Genomic DNA, 22,022 nt, shown 5'->3' with positions numbered 1-22,022 from the left:
CCCACCAAATTCTTTAATAAAATCTGTGTGGTGCCCTGGAGGCCTAGTATATACAATAGCTAGAATACATTTTAAAAATGTTTTATCCTTAGTATTAGGTGTTGAAACATGAAGTACCATGACTTCAAAAGAATTGTATTTAGAGTTAGACTTCTGGGAAATGTTAATAGAGTTATTTTTAAGTGCTGCGACACCTCCCCCTCTGCCTTTTAGACGAGGCTCATGTTTATAATAATAATCTTGGGGGACAGATTAATTTAAAGTAATATAATCATCTGGTTTTAGCCATGTTTCTGTCAAAAAGAGCATGTCTATTTTATGATCTGTTATCATATCGTTAACAAAAAGTGCTTTATTAGAGAGAGATCTAATATTTAGCAATCTGAGTCGTAACAGTTGATTATCTGTATTTTGTTCATGTTTAATTTGTTTAACATTTATTAAATTACTTTCAAGAGGTTAAATTACTTTCAAGAGGTTTATGCATTATTTTATGTTTGCTAATCCGGGGGACAGACACAGTCTTTATTTTATGATGTTTGGGAGAAGGGATTATTACAAATCACAATACAATTTAAAATTCACAAATTACATAGAGACAAAAAAAATCAGTCACATGAAAGTAAACACCAAGTCGGCCTAAAACAAAATTCAACAATCGACATGAAAATCTTCTTTTTCTTACATATTTAAAAACAAGAATGAACACTTCTAAGGAAAACGTTTCACCACAACTTGCAAAAATTATTATTATTAACTTATTAACAAAATCAAAAGTTCCAATCTGGCACAGTTAACAAAAGCATGAAAAATGGTTTCTCTCTCATCGCAAAAAGGGCATTCAACACCAATATCCCGGTTCAAGATTGAAATGAAAGAATTGACAGCAATAGCACCGTGAAGGATCCTCCACTGCAAGTCACCTGTTCTTTTAATCAATGGTGGTTTATACAATGCCCTACATTCGGGATTTCTCTACATTTAGTTTGAAAAAATCACGGGGACACCCCATGGGGTGTCAATCTTCCATCTACCATTTTCTTGTTAAAACAAATCACACAATACTTATACAGTGTTTTGTGCTTAATATATTTATGTATACCTAAACTAATTGTGTAATTAGAAAATTGCGTTTTAAGATTAGAAACAGTTGAGTTCCTCCTCCCCTGCCTCACAGTGGTTTGGGCCACTGCCTGCTTTCCCCAGCAGACGTGTGTCACACACTGCAACTAAAACGCCGAAGCCGTTTCCCATGTATTGTTTTATTTGTGGCAACCTGGCATAATGTTAACATTATTGGCCACAATTAGCCACCGATCCTTACCATTCAGGTCCCGTGTCACACACAGTCGCGCACATACCGGTGACAATTTAGTGACTTTGGCATGATATTTAGCAAATTTAAGACCCCTTTTTTCCACAAAAGGTGCACAGCTTTTATTCAGTTGTAAATGCTCGTTTTCTCAGCTATTTTGTGCAGTGTGTGCGCGGCAGATAAGCTAAACATTCAGTTGACTGAAACTTGACGATTCGTCAACGAGTACAACACAGAATTTGAGCATCTGTGTATTGTATTTCGGGGAAACTATGAGTTTAACCACAGTAACATACGTATAATTAATTGTGATTAACCATTAATTATTTTATACACTTTAACCTGATGCAGCAGAGCAAATAACAGCGACAAACTAAATACACTCGTCCACCGAGTGATCAGCAGATCGTATATTAACTCTAAGAAATATTACTCCCCTGGCCTGGAAAAACAATACTCTTACTGTAGTACAGTACCACTTCAGAAATCTTAACGAAATCAAGCAGTTTAAGTGACGATGATATGTGATAAATAAACACAGAAACAATTCAAGCGTGGATACACATGCGGTTTATTTATCTACACTACGGGGGAACTAAAACCAACTACTAACAAGGACCAAACATTAACAAACAAACATAAAAGGATAAAACAGTAGAAAATTAAAGACAATAGATAAAGCAAAGAAAAGGGCAGTATTAAATCAGCTATTCACATCTGCACGAACCATCAAGGACAAATCTCCTTATTTAAAAGGGGCAAAGCTTATACGCAACTGGTTAGCAATAGTTCAGATACTTGCATTGTTTCTCGGGACACGTGCTGGCACGTGTATCAAAGGGTCCTGATGCGTTCAGAGCGAGCCGGGAGTCCGTTGGATTTAGCTGACTCAAACTGCTGGAAGATGCTATCTCTGAGGAGAGACAGGTCTAGAGAGGTTGAATGAACACGAACGAGCGGAACGCGCAGGAGCGCGAATGCCCACGAGCGAACGAACATACACAAAAGAGCAAGCTTTCCTGCGTGTTCAGGTGTTTTAACACAGAGGGTGTCACGCCCCTCCAAGGTGGGCGATCCAATGTGATGAGATAGTTTTGGGCACGAAAACATGTTTCTTTGTCCGGCACACTAACTCATTTGCATTTGGTCGCCTGGGAGTTTGGAGCAGTAGATAGTCTTAGAATAAAATAAAGTGAACAAGCTTGTGGGCGACATGGTTTTTGTCACTTTGGTGACCAGCCCTGTCCCCCCCCCGAACCTCCTTTGAAGTCCGGGGGGGTGTTTAGACAGGCCCATTTGCCCAGACTCGTCGGTGCCTGCTTGAAGTCCTGCTGAGAGGTTGCTGTGTTTTACAATCACAGATGGTAAACTTTGATCTGACCATACTCTACATCTGTCACTGTTACTGACTGTTTGAGTACACAAACATGAGCATAGTACATCTATGCACATAGTTTGTTGGCAGAGGCAGTGCACTACATGGGAAAATAGCCACCACTCTTTAATGTAGATGCATGGTGACTTTGTCAGACGATGTTGCAGTATAAATCAGGATAAAATTTAAAAAGTGTTTAAAAAGTGACTCATTGTTAACATGTAGTATCATGGGTAGTGTGTTTTTATACTTGTTTCCTGTCTTGAAAACAGAGACAAAAAAATGTAAATGGAAACAGCTTTATTTGGCGTTCACTTGTATTACAGTAAGTGGCAGTTGAGTTCAGTTATAATATGACTGCAAGTCTGCATGATAAACCTATGAAGCTAACGCATATTGTCGCTTTGTGGCGTAGTAAGTACAATTTTGACTGTTTTATTTGTGTCCTCTTCAAAAATTGCTCTTGAGAAATTTTATGTTTATTGTCCCCTCCTACTGTTAAATGAGATTTACGCCCCTGCAAGGATTCAACAGTCTCTCTTCTACCTTCACAGAGAAAAACAAGCAAGGGAAAGAGTCTGTGGAATTGAGCTTGCCGAGTCCGTCACAAAAACTGGACAGCAAAGACCATTCTGTTGGATTAAGGACAGTTTGCCATTTCAATAATAACTGTGCAGCAAGACGAGTAGATCTTAAACCCAGCCGCTGAGCAGTTGCTTCATTGTTCAAAAGACACCAAACCTTAAAAATGTTCTTATAAAACAATGGCAAGCTAGAAGTGTTCAGTTTCGTAGAGTCCACCAAAAAAGAGTTTTATCCAGACCCAGATTCTCAAGCTTGTTTAAAATCAAATATGCAACAGCACACCATTTAAAATCAACTGAACCAACTAGTAGTCTTTGGATGTGCTGCAACCAAATGTTTTCTATTCTGCTTTGTAGATGTATAAGCATAAACTGACAATATGAGATTATCCTTCCAATTTGGCAGACATATACCCTGTAATTTAACCCTTATTTGCTGTAAAAGTGGTTCAATCGCTAAAGAATAAAGCATGCCAGATAATGAACACCCCTGCCTAACACCTCTATAAATTTAAAAGGAGCACATAAACCACCACTGATTTTAAGAAGACTCTCAATGTCACTATAAAGTACTTTAATAAAATCAATACAATTTTGGCAAATGCCAAAAGAGTCTAAAACTCTCCAAAGGTAACAATGTTCCACATGATCAAAGGCTTTTTCCTAGTCTAGAGAAATTAAACCACAATCTAGATTGAGCATCTTGGAGACCTCAAAAACATCACAGACTAGAGAAACATTGCCATATATTGATCTGCCAGGAACAATTCAATTCAATTCAATTCAATTCAATTTTATTTATATAGCGCTTTTCACAATGTGCATTGTTCCAAAGCAGCTTTACAGGAGCAAATAAGAAAAACACAGAAAGGTAAAACACAGCACAGTGCATGGTGTTTATAGACCAAGCAAGATCATTATAATAAATGAATAAATAAATAAATAAATGCAGTCTCCCGGTGAGCAAGCCAACACTGCACTGCTGTGGCGAGGAACGCAAACTCCAATGATGAATAAATGGAGAAAAAAAAAACTTGGGAGAAACCAGGCTCAGCCAGGAGGGCCAGATCTATGGAGCGAAAATTGTGCCTAAACTTAACAAACAAATCCAGCGTTTTGCAAACAAAGGCAACCTTTTTTGCAAAAGAAACTAAACTCTGAAACAAACAGAAAGCATTTTACAAATACATAATGCAATTCGAGAGAAAATGCAAAGGTGCAACATATAAATGTACTGTGTTTAAGTCTCACCTTTTTATGAGATTCTCTCAGCTTGATTTTCTCACAAATGTGACCGTGCAGATTTTCTCACAAATGTGACGGTGCAGATTTTCTCACAAATGTGACCGTCCAGATTTTCTCACAAATGTGATAGTCCAGATTTTCTCACAAATGTGACCGTGCAGATTTTCTCACACATGTGATCGTGCAGATTTTCTCACAAATGCATGTGCAACAGCAGGTGGTGCTATTGGGAATTAGTTTCTATAGGAAGAAGCCATGAACATTTCCTTGCCTGCCACCCTTGCCAGTGCCAGAAACTGAATTAATTTCATTCATCAAGTTTCATTCAGTTAGTCTCATGAAATTTATTGAAACTGTTAATAATAATCAGTTGCTGTTCTTAATAATAAATAATAAATTATGCATTGGTTTTAATATACAAATAACATACAACAAACTGGATGCATTTGCAATGTTGTCACCCCTTCCACCCATCGCATTCTCTCGTTCTTGTTTCCCAACTGTTTACGTTCACAAAACAAACTACTTTTTAAGGATACTTTCTTATAAGGGAATTTTGACATAATTTTGTGTTTATATCAGGGCTTGCTCTAGGCATGGGCAGGGTGGGCTGAATCCCCCTAAACATCTGTCTTGCCCACCCAATGAGAATAAAAAAATAACACCAAAAATTGTTGTATTTTCTATTGGCTGAAAGCAACGTCACTCTTCACTTCACTGCTCTGGCTTTAGTTTGTAACAGAGAAGCATGCTACATGCTACAGGTGGATGCAAAATACTGTGCAAAGGAATTTTAGACGCACTGCACATATGTAAAATTAAGCATGTCAAATTAATTGTGCAGTAACATCAGATTCATTTCTTCGTTTTTGTGGTCTTATTTTGTGCTGTTAACAAACAGCTATTATTTGCTTGCAATATATAGGCTAAGATTTTAACCTATTGACTTTCAGTAATGACTGAAAGCTCCATCTTCCGAAGCTCCCGCTTCAGAAATAAATCTGTTTCTCTCCATCTCAAACACTCCAATTCACGCTGCAGGTGGTAGCGAAAAAATGTGTAAAATAGTTCAGTTTAAGCGCGATGCGCACTCACTATACCATATATAAAACAGCCGACACGATGTAAAGTTCATTGTGCAGTGTAATCAGATTAATTCATTCAATTCATTAAAAGAAATTAAACAGAAATCAGTGATCGTTCAGGAATGTTCTTAGCCCACTTTATTTTGTAGGCTTCTATTTATGTCCAGTTTACATAACCGCTTTATTTAAGGTGTAAAACATCAATGAAATGTTGTCTGTTTTTTATATTTATATAAAAATAATTCATTTAAATCCTGCATGTATTGCAGTCATATACTGCAGTGTTTGTTGAATTACAACAAAAGCAAACCTCAAGAGTGACTGAGCACGATAACAAACTAATTAAAAAAAAATCTGGGTTATTTCATAAAACATTTTTTTACGTTTCTAACGTTTTCTTAGTTTTGTGTTGCTTAAAACTAAATATGAACTTGTTTTTGCTGTGTTTCTGTTTTAAAAATTCAGATCATCTTTTCTGTTTTCACCTGCTTTCACCGGTTCATTTTCTCCAAATAAATAAAAATAAATTATATGAAATTTGGGAGAAATGTTGTCAAAAGTTCACAGAAATAAACAAAAATGATCATTTTACCAAATCACATTCTTAACAGAAAAAGAGGAAAATACTTTTTAAATGGACTCTTAATTTTGTCTGCAGATACTGTCTGTGTGTTTGGGGTATATCCCCACCCAGGATATCTGCTAGTCCACACTTCTGCACCTGGCAGGAACCGGGCCTGATTTATATTTATTTATATTTTTATATGTCAATTTTTTGTAAGATTTCAGTATAGTATTTTGCGCTCTTTCTGAGATGCGACTCGGTTTTTAGTGATTTTTCTGCATGAAAGTTGCACTGATACATATGTTTGACTTTTATACATAACAATTCATAGATAAAAAGTATTTAACATTATGTCTAAACACTATGGCATTAAAGTAGAGAGCTTTCTAGGCTATAAAAGATGGAAAAGCAAATAAATCGTCGTGGCAGTTGTTTCAGTCAGTCATCGGCTTTGTTTGGTTGCCATTAGCCTATTTAGGTTTAAAATGAATGCTGCTATTTTTTTGGCTATTTCAAGCTATTTGGGCAATTTTTGCAATAAAATAAACCAGCACAAAAAAAAACAGTAATATAAATCTAAGTCAAACAATTTAACTATCTGCTGTTTTGGGAGAAGTTGCATAACTGAGAAAATCTGTACGGTCACATTTGTGAGAAAATCTGCACGGTCACATTTGTGAGAAAATCTGCACGATCACATTTGTGAGAAAATCTGCACGGTCACATTTGTGAGAAAATCTGGACGTCACATTTGTGAGAAAATCAAGCTGAGAGAATCTCATAAAAATGTGAGACTTAAACACAGTACATTTATATGTTACACCTTTGCATTTTCTCTCGAATTGCATTATGTATTTGTAAAACGCTTTCTGTTTGTTTCAGAGTTTAGTTTCTTTTGCAAAAAAGGTTGCATTTGTTGACCGACCTCGCTCTACGGGTGACCAAGGTGACCGCGCGGGCCCTGTGTCAGGCGATGTCGACACTTGTTGTCCATGAGAGACACCTCTGGCCGAACCTTGCACAGATGAGTGACGCTGAGAAGGTCCGCTTTCTCGATGAACCCATCTCGCAAGGGGGGGCTGTTCGGTGATACTGTCGAGCAGCAGTTCTCGACAGTAAAGAAACAGACAGAGGCATATCCTCCCTAGCCGTGACTCGGCCGCCGAGTCCCATGCACCGTCTGCTTCCCAGCAGCCCTGGTCCTCTTCCACGCCCTCCGGCGTCCCCCACTTAGACGGCCCCCCGGAAGAAGACGTCGAGGAGGAGACCCCATCAGCAGCCACAGCGAAAGCAGAAGCGGCCCTCATGAGAAGACCCCAGGGAGATCGAGAATACCATCGCAGTGCAGTGTGCAAGGGCACGCAGTGTCGGGGCGATGGACGGGCCCCCGCCTGCGCTGGCATATCAACTGCCGAGAGTCGTTGGCTGTGCATCTTGCAATGAAGAGGCTACAACCTCTCGTGCAGGACAAGCACATGCTGGTCCGGTCGGACAGCACAACTGCCGTAGCGTATATCAACCACAGGGTGGCATTCGCACATGGCAGTTAACACGACTCGCCCGACGCCTCCTCCGGTGGAGTCAGCAGATGATCCGCTCCCTGCGAGCCACACATATCCCAGGTGACCTGAACCAGACAGCCGACACGCTCTCTCATCAGTTGACACCTTGCGGAGAGTGGCGATTCCACCCCCGCGCAGTCCAGCCCATTTGGGTGCAGTTCGGGCAGCTGGCCGCGGGACAAGCTGAAGTATGCCTTCCCTCCCAATGAGCCTCATTTCACAGACCCTGTGCAAGGTAAGTGAAGAGGAGCATAAAGTGTTATTAGTTGTGCCGTACTGGCCCAACCGGACTTGGTTCTCGGAGCTAATGCTCTTGACGACAACACCCCCTGGCCGATCCCCCTGATGAAGGACCTGTTTTCCCAGGGGAAGGGCACGTTATGGCATCCCAGGCAGACCTCTGGAACTTCCATGTCTGGACGGGACGAGGAGATCCTGAGTGGCCTACCTCCTGCGGTGGTTGAGACCATCACTCAGGATAGGGCTCCGGCCACTAGGCGGCTATACGCCTATAAGTGGTGCCTCTTCTCGTCCTGGTGCTCTTCTTGAAGAGAAGACCTGCGGAGTTGTTCTATCGGGAACGTGCTGTCCTTTCCTCAAGAGAGACTGGAGAATAACCTCTCCACTTCCACCCTGGAAGTGTATGTAGCCGCCATTGCCGCTCATCACGACCCAGTTGCTGGAAAGCCTCTGGGACAGCACAACTTGGTCCTTAGGTTCCTAAGGGGCGCGAGAAGGCTACCGCCTCGTCTGCGCTCCGTATCCTCTTGCGACTTTGGGTGGTCCTGGCGGGCCTCAAGAGGCCCCCCTTCGAGCCCATCGGAGATGCCGCTCTTTCTCACCTCACAATGAAGACGGCTCTCCTGATGGCGCTCACCTCCAAGAGGGTAGGGGACCTACAGGCATCCTCCGTGTCCACAGATTGCCTAGAACTCGGGCCTGATTATTCTCATGTTATCCTGAGACCCCGGCCCAGCTACGTGTCCAATGTTCCCGCCACGGACCCCTAGAGACCAGGCGGTGAATTTGCAGGCACTCCCCACCGAGGAGGAAGACCCAACCCCATCCGTGTTGTGTCCAGTACGCGCGCTGCGCCTCTACATGGACCGCACGCAGAGCTTCAGAAGCTCTGAGCAGCTCTTTGTCTGTTTTGGAGGTCAGCAGAAGGGGAGGGCTGTCTTCAAACAGAGATTGGCGCACTGGATCGTGGATGTCTTCGCCACGGTGTACCGATCCAAAAATCACCCGTGCCCATTGGCAGTGAGGGCACACTCCACCCGGGGTGTAGCCTCCTCATGGGCACTGGCTCAGGGCGCCTCTCTGGCAGATATTTGCAGAGCTGCGGGTTGGGCTACGCCCAACACCTTCGTGAGGTTTTACAACCTCCGCGTAGAACCGGTATCAGCCCGCGTCCTGCATGGCAACATGTAGGACCGGTAGCCGGTAGGGTGTACGCCTGCGAAAGCACCTTCCCCACCTTCCCTCTAGGTGGGTCAGTGTGCTATTTCCGCCTCCCTTCTTTCCCCACTGGGTGAAGAACAGGCATTCCATCCATCACTAAGCACCTTCCTGGCCCCCTAGGGCCGGGTACCAGCTGAGTTATCTACCACATAGCTCTAACCGGACCTAGTGCTCCAGGCATCATAACCCCCCATCGGGCGGTTCCGTCTGATGTATCCTCATGAGTGGTTCCCACCTTGGAAACCCATGACATCCCTAGGTGGACCTCCACCTTGCGGTAAACACCTTCAGTCCGCACATTTTTTCCCATAAGTTCTCCCCTGACGGCGAGACCATGCTGGTGTCTCCACTAAACTCCTCCCTACGGTAGGAAGTGGTCTCTGTACCTCAGTGAGGAAATAGCGCTTACCCAGTGGCCTTACGGTGCCGGGCGGCTTCTCGCTGTTAGAGTAACAAAGCCTCCCCCCTGTGACGGCCGGTGGCAGGGGCTTCCCACCTTTCAAGGAAAGCTCTGGGACCCCCTACCTCTCCACTGGATGGTCACAATTTCGCGCTGGCGCTCACGTCTGACACGCCTAGGCCAGTCAGCGTCGCCTCGCTAGAGATTGTGACGCGGCACAGCGCCGTGGCGTTTTCCAGAGGAACCCCATCTGTCGGTTCAACACAACGTTGAGAGACCGACAGAAAGGTAACGTCTTTGTTACGGATGTAACCTCTGTTCCCTGATGGAGGGAACGAGACGTTGTGTCCTTCATGCCACAACGCTGGCCGCCCACCGCAGCGGTCGAGGGATGCTCAGGCTCCTCAGCACAAAAGGTAAATGAATGAGCACGCCGTCTTCCTTTTATACCCGGATAACTGGGGGAGGAGTCCGGCATGCAAATTTCATTCGCCAATTTCATTGGCCTTTTCAAAATAGTTTGAAGTTGATAGGTTCTCAAGGGCGAACCCCATCTGTCGGTTCGACACAACGTCTCGTTCCCTCCATCAGGGAACAGAGGTTACATCCATAACCAAGACGTTTATGCGTTGGACCTTGAACCCACTGCGTAAAATTCAGAGATGTCATAAGATTGCAAAAATCCCTGGAAAGTAAATTGTTAGGACAGCAGACGTGTATATTGAAATCCCCCAATAGTAAAATTTTGTCAAACCTTGTGACTAACCCTCCCCAAAAAAACTGCAAACTCCTTAAATAAACTATTAGGTTGAGGAGGTCTATAAATAGTCACAAACAATACCAGTTCTGTGGTCACATTAAGCTGGAACAATTGCGACTCAAAACTAGTAGATGATTCCCCAGATAGAGTAGTGTAACCAGAGAAAGAGTCCTTGTAAATAGTTGCTATTCCCCCTCCATGTTGCCCCGATGTCCGCGGAGTACTTAAAAAAAAAACAATTTGGGGGGACAAGATCTGAGAAAGAACTTTGATCGTCGTCCTTAATCCAGGTTTCAGTCAGAAAAAAAATCTAAATTTCGTGTTATAAAATAGTAATTTAAAACAAACGTTTTTTTGTGTAGTGATCGTGCATTAAGCAAAGCCATCCTGAGGAGCTGAGGCTCACCGCCTGGAAGTGCACTGCGCCGTAGCGTGCGCAGAAATTGCGCATTTACTCCCTCACGGCGAGTCCGGGAACAGAAGTATTGTGGTGGTAGGACGTAAACCTCCGGGACGATCGGACGAATCCAACAGTAAGAAACCTCATGGTTAAGGCAACCAGCCCGTTGACCACGAAACCCCAAGGTGGCTCACCGAGATCCCGCTGCGTTTCCCACGGCGTGGTTATCTGGAATATCCAACAGGAACGGTGGAGTATACCCACGGAGAGCATCCGAGCCAGCAGAGTCAGAATCTAAGATGAAATTTCCTATTTCTATCAGAAATTTACAGTCGTATACAAGCAGACCTGATCCGTAATTAGCTACTACTGCACTTAAAAATAACCAGAGCGACAGATGGCATGCCAAACATAGCAAAGCCATCTTTGCATCCATTGTTGAAATATTTACTTCACACATATTTAGAAGAAAAAAATAAACTGCACACACACCCACTACATGCATGGTCATTGTAGTACTAAATTTTCTGATTGCTGCCAAAGAAACTCTCAGATGTGGAATTTGTCACAATCTTTTTTAATCGATATATCTCTTTGTTTGGAAACAAACCTTCTGACATGAAAAGCCTAGTTTTGCCAACAAACTGTTTCGTGTCAGGAAAATACTCATTTACACACACTCCCCTTTTGTTTTTAGTAGCCTTGAGAAAGAGCTTTATATTCTCGACTTCGTAACTGTGGGAGGGAAAGTCGCTCTGAGACATACTAATGCCAGAATCAGATGACTCGCTACCGCTTTCCATACCATCATCAACATCCTCCACTTTATCATATTGCAAGTCATTAGTGTTTTTCCTTTTAGTCAGGATTTTAAACTCGCTCAGTTCTGCCTCCATATCAATGCCATCACAAGGCAAATCAGACTGCACAACATTAATCGCATCATTGCCTCCGTGTGTGTCTTTCTCCACAAAGGATTTAGAAACCGGAGTATAAGCGTTAGCTGAACTGTTATTTTCAACCACGGTATTGAGGTTAGTTACCTGAGCTGTCTCACTCGCGCTCGCGGATGGACTCGCATCATCTATCTCCTTTGCCTTACCCGACTCTGTCTCAGATGAAGCAGTGAATGACGGTCCGGCCTCAGCCGACTCAGCAACACTACCGTCACCATCCGCTGACTCTTTTCGGTTAATTTTACCAGGACATGTGCGAATTACATGACCCACTTCCCCACAACTGAAACATTTAATTTTCTCCGTTGTAGCATAAATAACATAATCACAATCCTCAATTTTAAGATGCAGTGACAAGTCCAGTTCTTCATCTTCATTTAGGATCAAAACCGCATGTTTCAAAAGAGGAGATTTGCAGCCAATTTATATAATCTTTATGGGGGACACCAGTTTCCCATATCGAGACATAATTCTCACTAAAGTTTCCTCACTCACAAAAGGCGGAACATTTGACAATAGAACTTTCTTAGTGGGCATGGAAAGCGGGAGTACCGGAGTAAAAAGATTGTCAACGACTATACCAGTCTCAACTAACTGGATTGCTTTTTCAACCGAACTGAGAAAAAGAACTGTGGCATTATTCATCCTAGAGGCCGACCTGATATGCTCATACCCCATGACCTCACCTGTAGCTAAGTGTCTTCTACACTCACCGCGGACGCCACTTTGACACCATGGTGCCCTTCATGTCGAATTAACCAAATTCTTAACCAAAGTGAGATTAACCAAATTCTGTGACCGTGAGGCCGACATGCTGCCCGCACCGTGTACAATAGCAGACGGCCTGATAAGTCAACAAAGTATAAAAAATAGACAAGAGTTTACGCAAGAAAAAGAAATGGAAAGAAAGAAATATTCACTCAGACTCACCACGCGCTCCACTCACTCAACGATCCGCAAACGCTCGCACATGCGCACAGAGAGAGAGTGAGATGTGTAAATCAACACGTTCTCACTCCCAACTCGTCACTGTTTACAAGACACTATTCAGACAGTTTGAGCAAGTAATGTAACAGTTTATTTATTGTAATATAAAACACATAATACAAGCAGTCACAATGTCGTTCAAAAATACAGATATTCCAAGGTTACCAATGCGAAACGATCGATTTGTATGAGGAACAGATGTGAAAGCGATCACTGTCCGCTTTAAATCTCAAATCCAGTGAAAAACGATGTTCAAAATTTGCTGCCACTTGAAATTACGTCAGCTTCGATACCATTGGCTGTCCCGTATCTCGTGACTGACGCGTCATTACGTTGGCTTTGAACGTGAAACGGTATTGGCTCCCGCGACCGACTGCATCTAGCTGTTCCGGTTTATCTTTAAATGACCTCATGCCTTCACGGACGCGCACGGCATCTTCATGTAAAGTTATCGTTTTTGTCATTTTGTAATGCTTTTGGTCAGTTTGTGCAATACATACCTGTATACCTGAGTGTAGTTTTATTCGCATGCTGTGTTTTATATGGCTGAGAAGTGGTTAGGGTGAGCTAGGGTGCTACAAAATATTAAAACCATAAATAATTATGAAATGCTAAGAATTGCACGCATCTCAGTCTGGAGCATTTAGAAAACAGCAACGCAGTACCTCGTTCGTCGAAAAACGACACCAAAGGAGTACCCTGAGCGCTCAAAAGTGACGCTGTGGGGTGCTGACCGAGCGTAAATATGTGACGAGTCGGGAGTGAGAACTCACGTGTCTGTGTAATATGATCACATTTCGAATTGTGATCAAACTGACTGGAGCTACCTGTGCATTAAAAGGTTTTAATGCACAATTTCCAGCCAATCAGAATCGATTATTCAGATAGACCATGGTATAATCGAAAGTAATGCGCAGCCTATAATGTAGTTATAATATCACGCACAGATCAGACATTGATTACGCTGCCAGTGCTCACATAAACAGCACCAAAACGTGTTGTCAACGTTGCCTCCCTGGACAGGGACTAAAAGCGGCCCCGGACTCTTTCTTTCTCTCTCTCAATAATTGAGTCAAATAAATGCTATAATATATTCAAATAAATGCAGTCCTTTTCACAACTGCCACAGACGAGAGATATCCATGAAACAATCCTTTTAATAGTAAATCCAAAAGGTATACATGAAGAGAAACAGGTACATAAACACAGTAATAATATCTAACCACACAGTAGACACACAAGGAACAGAGGAACAGTGGTGTGTATAAATGAAGTCCGGTGAATGAGGCTGATGGCAAGCAGGTGATGGTGATTACAGATGCAGTACCGGTGAGGGAGTCCAGGGAAAACACAACGGGAACCGTCAGGACCTTGACAGTCCTAGTGTAACGGAGGCCAGCTAGTGAAGAGCTGTGCAGTGTGTAAAACCTCACTCCCCGACCAACAGAGACGCTCTAACGACAGACGCTAGATACTGTTGTCCTGTCTTTAGCCTCCTCGTTAGAGCGCCCGTCTCCCATCCGGACCAACGTCGGTCGAGGCCCGCGCAGAGCGGGGCGGGTAGGACCGGTTACACTAGCGCTCTACTTTATCTCTGTCAGATTTAAAGAGGATGAAGTGCTAGAACTAACGAGCCGTAACTGACAAAAAATAACTAGAATTTTCACCTCAAAAATAGCTCTGTAAACATCAATAACAGCTTTAACTTGTTTTTAACTTGGGAAATGACCATGGTATAAGGCTCCGCTTCGCATTAAATCCTTTAATGCACGGCTAGTTATGGATTATACCTTACTTAAATAATATATGTACATTTTTGAGAAATTAACTGTTGGATTTTTAATCTCTTTCAGTGTCCCACTGAAAAAATCACTTAAATGATTTTAAAAGATTTTAAGTTAATATAGTTAATATAATAATAAAATTTATTTTGGGATATTAAGCCACTGGATTCCTTTTTAGAGTTTAAATCAACAATCCCCTGTTACTTGGCAAAGCAAATTTTGTTTTGTTATAAATGTATTTGTGTGTAATTGTGGTGCATTTATATATACTCAAGATGACGAGTTTGTATACAAACTCGTCATCTTGAGTTCATTCTCACCACATACTTTTGGCTCTTCGTTGCTGTCACAGCACCTTCGTTGCTTGGCACTGCATTGCTACTCAACTTCTCATAAACAGATCTTCTATGTCTCGTAGCATAATCTTCTGTGGTTTTGTCCATTGTTAGACCTGTCCTGTTCTTTTGACTTTGAGTAGGTGTGACCAGAGCAGGTGTTTTTCTCCAACCAGCCTATCAACCCCCTGGACCTCCTGACAAATGGATACTTGGTGCCATCTTATGACCCACCACTATCAGATATTGTTGAATATAATCCTCCAAATCAGGACAGTCTCCATTTTGGCTAAATTTAAAACACTGCAGATCTACATAAACATCCTACGTTTTTTTATTTATTTACAGGAGATGACATTTAGTGACAAGCATGATTCAGATGTGCTTCTACCTTTCAACAATAACAAACGTATGTCCTCTATCAAGACATTCATATGTACAATTGATAATTTGCCATTGCTGTATCTTGCCGTTTTACTTGTGGGATAATTTTGTAGGATTTTGAAGGATTATTTTAATAATCTTGTTGACAGTACAGTTATTCATAAATTCAAAAAATATTTGCGTATGGTCCTATTGATGTCTGTGGTATACTGATGAAAAGATCAGTTATATGGTGATGGTCATGTGTAAGAATGTACACTTTATACACAAATAACTAAACAATCCTCGAGATAGGGTATTCTTCTTTATTGTGGTAAATTTGTCAAACTGTGGCGAATACGATCATTATTGCATATTCTACATCATCATATTGTGAGTGCAGACATAAATCCTTAATGTTAACATTATCCCATCAGAAAATGACCCATTGTTTGACATTGCCTGAACGTATTTGTTTCATATGATAAATGTTTGATGTTGTGTCTGTTAAAGGTTAATAGATTTGTATGAATTTGCTTCAAAATGTTTTCATTTTTATTGTACTAAATACTGTTATAAGCAAAGTAAAACCACTGTTTTTAATAGCTACTCCAAGTGCTATTACTGTGGTAGTTAATTGCACATATTAAACAAATTTGCATTGCAAGTCTTTTTTACTATTGTTTAAAATGGTGTAGTACCCAAAATACCCCCAAATGTATCCCGTTTAGTAGTCGGGGCACTGATCAGGCAGTTGGCCATTTTTAAGGACTGTCATATTTGCAAAATCCTTCTAGTGCAATGAAATGTTCGTTTCCTAAAAACTCCATGTACAATGCAACGTAAAAGCCAGGGAGCGTCAATGTTTCCTATGGTCCCTTGCTCCCTGGAATTTATTTTTTGAAGCCGTCAAACTGAAATCACACAAGCCTTGTATCCTCATGAAGCAGTATATTTTTTTAGAAAAGACAAATATTTGTTTTATTGTACACTGTAAAAATTAAAGGTACTTTGAGGAACCATTTGGGGTTCTTCACATTGCCACACCGGCGGAACCCTCAGGGGAAACTCAAGGCACCGCTTAATGAAGGGCGGTTCTCTGAGGAACCCTCAAGGCTTCTTGGGGATCCCTTTTATTAAAATGGTCTGGAACCATCTTGGGTGCTTCAAGGCACCATTTCACAGTTTATATTTGCTATTCACAATATTTTAATAAGCAGAAATACTAAATCAAATACAACAGTTTATTGATAAACAACAACAATTTACATTGAATAAATATTTACAGAATGGTCAATATTGAACATTACCATTCTAACTTCATTAAATCACATGTACCTGTATAATTAATATTGTGTTGGTGATATTGTTATAAATGAAAAGTCTTTATCTTAACAAAACTAACCAAATAATTTGCCTTAATTTTAAATATACTGTACATACAGAAATATTTCAGGTACTTTGTACAAATGTACAATTGTAAAAAAGTCGAGCAAAAAAGTAGTCTCTCATAGCAAGGCCTACACCCATGGTAAAGTTGTAATTTGCCAAATAGCAAATCCTTGCGAGCTAGAGAAAACAATGCTGTTCTCTCCAAATGGGTTTCCTGCTATTACCAGGTGGTGTGAGGATCACACTGTAGTCAAAGTAAAAATTATTTCTATAGTACATTTCACAATTTTGCATTGCTAAAGTAGATATGTATTTATGGCAAAAAGAGAACAGGAGCTGCGCCTGTTGGCCTTAGCTGTCCCAGGCAGTGCAAGGATGAGCATCAGGGTGGGCTGGGTCTGTTGGCCTTGGTTGCCCCTGCGAAGAAGACATGGAGACCAAAAAGAGGGATTTAGATAACGTCTCATAAAACATTAAATTTAATCATTTAGCACATCACAAATTGCAATTGGTTTACAAATGTAACAATAAACAAAATATTACAATGCCTGGAAGTCACTGTTTTGGTCTATGGTTAAGGAGTACAATAGGCTATTTATAGCAACAACTGTAATAATCCACTTTATTCAGATTTTCCATTGTCAATGAGTATTTTTACATGTGCAAATATAACAAATAACATAATAATGAATACATCATAATAAATATAATACTTACATTTTTTTGCTGCTCAACTGGAAAATACTGAAAATTCTGAGTTAAAAGGATAAAAACAGAACTGAATGATAAAAAATATTTAATTACAGACAATTTATGTAACATGGGTGGGAAAACCATTCAACACAAACATCAATAAGTTAAAAAGAGCTATACATTCACTAAAAGTGAACATAATAGCTAAAAGTGGCTAAAAGTCATTGTTTGTCATTTAACATTAACGTTATCCTTTTAACGTTAGCCCCACAAGCTTCATCTTAACTTTTATTCGTTAGCATCTCGGCTAAAACATGCGCTGCCTACACTGTGTAAATAAATGGTTTAAATAGCCAAAATCGGCCATACAATTAGACGTGTCAGAGTATACATTTATATAAATAGTATATAGTTCGTATATTTAAGTTATTTATATATTTTGACTTTACTTACATCCAATGGGACAGTCGAGAGGTTGTTGCGATCCGTTATTTTGAATTCCCGCCTGTCGCGCGAGCGGAACAACACCGGTGAACACTAGTGGTGGGCGATACTGCAAAATTTGGTATCGATCCGATACCAAATACATATAGGGTCAGTATTGCCGATACCAATACCAATACGATACTTTTTACTTAAAAAAAAAATACTTTTGTGTAGGGGAGAGCAGTATGTCATTGTTTCTCAGGTGAATGAATGATCAATTCTTTAGACAATATTTTTTATTAATGTATTGAAGTCACAACGCTTCTCTTCCTCTCGGCCATCCTGATCTCTCATTCAATGTGCTATCAGCTTCGCTCACTCAGTTCGCTGCTCCTTGGCGCGTTGTGTCAGTGAGTCACGTGACGACACAACAACGAATCGCAGCAGGAGGGGGAGGAGTAGCAAAGTGGGCCAGGATGTAAAAGCAGCGTTTGCTCAGGATTGTAGAGGTAGAAGACACGAGCAAAGTATAATGAACGTAGATGTGAGATATTTAAATTAAAATATCGATTCAATTACAATTGTATCGATCTGATACCAATACCAGTGTTGGCATCGATACTATCGATATTTAGATCGATCCGCCCACCCCTAGTGAACACTCGTGCCACTGATGTTTGATCGCAGACGGATCGCCGACATCAAAGCACAGTGAGAGCTATTTGTGAACTGCTCTGTATGCTTTAGAGATGTTATTCTAAGTCCGTATGTTTTTTGTCATAAGGTGATCGGTCTGCGCAGAGCTGGAAAAAGTTAAACACGCATACTAACGAAAGCGCCACATGGCACATTTCACATGCCTTGACGCTGCGACATTGGGCCAACAGCGCCACAGTACTGTGGAGGGCGAGACTGCACAATAAACACAGAGCAGCTGCAGTTTGTGTGGATGGAAAGCACAACAACGTTTACATTGTCAAAAGATTTTAGTGACTTAGGATCTACTTATAGAATAAAAATGGGGGTAAAAAAATGAAAAACACATGTACACTATGCTGATTGACAACCTAGCAAGCTGGGAGCTTATTAAGTCACGGTTAATGTCACTGTAAATTATTATGCTGATGCCATCTGAAATGACCTACGAAGAACATTTTAATTCAATTCAACTGTATTTTTAAAGCGCTTTTACAATTTACATTGCATCAAAGCAGCTGTAGAAGAAAACCAAAACCAAGAAAAACAACATAGGTTGAACACAGAAAGTAGATAACCCTTAACAGTAATATGAAATAGAGAAGGTAAGGGAACAGCGGCATAAACCCTGGTGTGCACCTCTAATTGCCTGCCAGGCTGTTGATCACAAATTCAAATCATATTAATCTGATTTTTGTTTGTGTAAGTAACACGGTAAGTTTATTTACTTTTTTTGCAAACAATATGTGCATGCTGTTAGCTACAGTGAACTCTTCATTTACAGAGAATTTCGTTTTTCCATGCCGCAGGGTGGCGCAACTTCTACATTGTTTTTTTTTATGTAAGCATGCGCTATACGGACGTGTTTGGTCGTTTGCGCACATCGAATGAACAGCACCTGACTGTACCACAAGTGTAACAATTGCAAGTTAGCATTACATTATTTTAAATACATTCACGAGCAGATCTCTTCAGAAAAGCGATCGTGTTTCCCTCATGTGCAGCATATAATATGATGTATGTATATAGTTTTAACTATGTTTCCTTGAAGGCACTGCGAAACGAGGGTTCAGTCAGTGGAGGAAGAGGGTTGACAAAGTTATATACGATGGCCTTTCCTCACTCATCCAATTTAAGCGTATAACATGCTGGGTGTTTATGGTTTTATTATTTAAAAAATATGATTGCAGCCCAGCTAACCATATCACATGATTGTTACGTAACCGCAACGTAATATGATGAGCAAACTTCCGTTGTGGCAACGTAACTAGTTACGTCGTGACAAACGGAAAAGTGAAATTCCTGGATTCGTTGCAACAACGTAACTCCGTGACGTTGCAGGTCGTGAGGTCATCAGATTACGTTATCATACCGTTGTGACAAGTCAGATAGTTATTAATATATTCATATATAAATGACAAATGAATACTCAAAATTCAGTTCATTTATTGTACAACAGTACACAATAACATTTTATTATTTTGCTTCAACAACTGTCAAAATAATAAAAGAATAAAAGCTTCAAGAAACGTGGAACAGGTTTATATCAATTAACAGTCATTTGTATGACAGCTATTTAAATAATAGCTATATAATAGTATAAAACAGCATAAAGACATTAGGGCTGCAGCTATCGATTATTTTAGTAATCGAGTATTCTACTGATTTTCCATCGATTAATCGGGTATTCGGATAATAAGTATGTGTTCTTTATTAAAGGCAATACTATATATACAAGAGAAAATAAGACGGGTCTCTTAAAATGCACAACTAATTTGTTTCCTTTTTAGAAAAATTTACATATTTATTACTGAAATTGCATAAATTCATATCTGTGAAAACTAAACCCATTTACAACATTCCATTGCCATATTACATTCAAAATGCAATATAGGCCTGATACAAATGTATACATAAGAAACATTAATAAAAATAGAAAGAATAATTTCAAAGGTAAACNGACAAACGAGGGATAACGACATGGGGCAGGTGTGGGACATTAAACACTCAGGGAAAGATAACGAGGAAACAAGAGGAATGGGGCCAATGACAAGACACTGGAGAGAACGTATATTATTGTCAAACGGACAATAATATGTTTCTCTCCACACATAACCAAAGACTTTGCCATGGCTCTGCTACAGGACCAAGAAAAACATGACTAAGGAAGCAGAGCCATGACAATATCGTTATCGATCAATATAGAAAAAAACTATCGAGTTTACTTTTTTGCCATATCGCCCAGCCCTACTTTGAAATGAGTGTTACTTAATGTGATGTTGGTCTTTTGTCATTATTTTGCTGTTTTCAGTCTTCAGTGCATAGTCCGGTTGCCATGGTCACTCTGCTCTTAACAGCCACTAGTGCTAAATAATATAAAAATAAAACCAAATAATTACTTTTTATACGTTTATACAAAGAACATTTTATACATTTCATACAAACCACTTAGGCTATGTCTTACCTGAATTAATTTTTTGGTCAGAGGAAACATTCTTATCTTGGTGATGATCCCGCCGCTGTATAAATACCTTAAAAATATATAAAAAAACTTAAACAGTGCTTTCAGGCACTTTACCCTCTTTTCAATTTGTTGAAAAGCAACTGGAGTCTTTCACCTGATAAAATGAAATTTCCTGTCAGAGGAACTTTGTTCCAGTCAGTAAAGAAGCACCTCAAAAAAGCATTCTCCTGTCAGACGGCGTTCTGTCAGCTTACGAGTAAATATTTCATTTAAAATGCGATTTATACAACTCTTTAATCCACTGTTGTGAAATTAGAACTTCGAAGAAATGAGCGGTCCTGTCAGGCGCAGTTCAGCTGTTAATATTCCCATACAACACAGAGCAGCCTGCATAGCGTGTTAAATCTCTTGTAAATCTGGCAGATTTACAATGTTCAGACTAAAAACGTTTTAACCAAGCATAATAATTGTCGTGTGAATAGTCAATGTTAAGCTTGGGCTAATATAAATGGTAATGAAATTACGTGCTTGCGACCTGGCAGTTACGTTACCAGCAGGTCATCATGTTGATCTCAAAATATAACCAATATATTACGTAACTGGACCGTTCTTGGTTATCCTTCAATGTTAGGAGATGGTAAATGTGACATTATGAATTGGTCATTTATTGGTAATGAAATTACATGCCTAGGACGTGTACATTACGTTACCAGTAGGTCATGTAATTACCAAAATAGTACGAATATAGTACGTAACTGGACCATTTTTGGTTATCTTGTAATGTCAGGAGTTCGTGCAGGCGACGTCATGAATTGGTCATTTAATGGTAAAGAATTTATGTGCCTAGGACGTGTACTTTACGTTACCAGTAGGTCATGTAATTACCAAAATACTACGAATATAGTACGTAACTGGACCATTTTTGGTTATCGTGTAATGTCAGGAGTTCGTGCAGGCGGCGTCATGAATTGGTCATTTAATGGTAATGAAATTACGTGGCTGGGACGTGCCAGCTACGTTGCCAGCTGGTAAGTCATGAAATTACCAAAAATGACCAATAAATTACGTAACCGGTACATCATGTGTTAGCTGGGCTGTTGTAAATTGAGTGAAAATGTATTCTCTCATTTGTTTACCATTTTGTGTTGTTCTTTGTTAACAGGAGTTTTTTGAG

General features: G+C 40.4%; 1 protein-coding gene and 1 long non-coding RNA gene across 4 annotated transcripts in view; one reads left to right on the top strand and one right to left on the bottom strand.

The window, feature by feature from the left end:
- Positions 1-15,844, top strand: part of LOC130549335 (rho guanine nucleotide exchange factor 9) — an 85,976-nt gene extending 70,132 nt beyond the window's left edge. For all 3 annotated transcript variants that reach the window (XM_057326528.1, XM_057326525.1, XM_057326526.1), the window contains one exon: positions 14,958-15,844. In XM_057326528.1, the coding sequence (XP_057182511.1) occupies positions 14,958-15,043 (86 nt within the window). In that variant the 3' untranslated portion in view covers positions 15,044-15,844. The remainder of the gene's footprint in view (positions 1-14,957) is intronic.
- Positions 15,845-15,965: 121 nt separating this feature from the next.
- On the bottom strand, positions 15,966-20,312 carry LOC130549337 (uncharacterized). Its single transcript, XR_008962166.1, has 3 exons — positions 17,716-20,312; positions 17,287-17,322; positions 15,966-16,986 (listed from the first exon to the last, which is right to left on the bottom strand). It is a non-coding gene; the product is annotated as an uncharacterized LOC130549337 (long non-coding RNA).
- Between the last annotated feature and the right edge of the window lie 1,710 nt (positions 20,313-22,022).

This window comes from Triplophysa rosa, unplaced genomic scaffold (assembly GCF_024868665.1).
Source record: "Triplophysa rosa unplaced genomic scaffold, Trosa_1v2 scaffold101_ERROPOS106501, whole genome shotgun sequence".
Classification (NCBI taxonomy): Eukaryota; Metazoa; Chordata; class Actinopteri; order Cypriniformes; family Nemacheilidae; genus Triplophysa; species Triplophysa rosa.
This window is presented reverse-complemented; position numbering and strand designations above follow the sequence as displayed.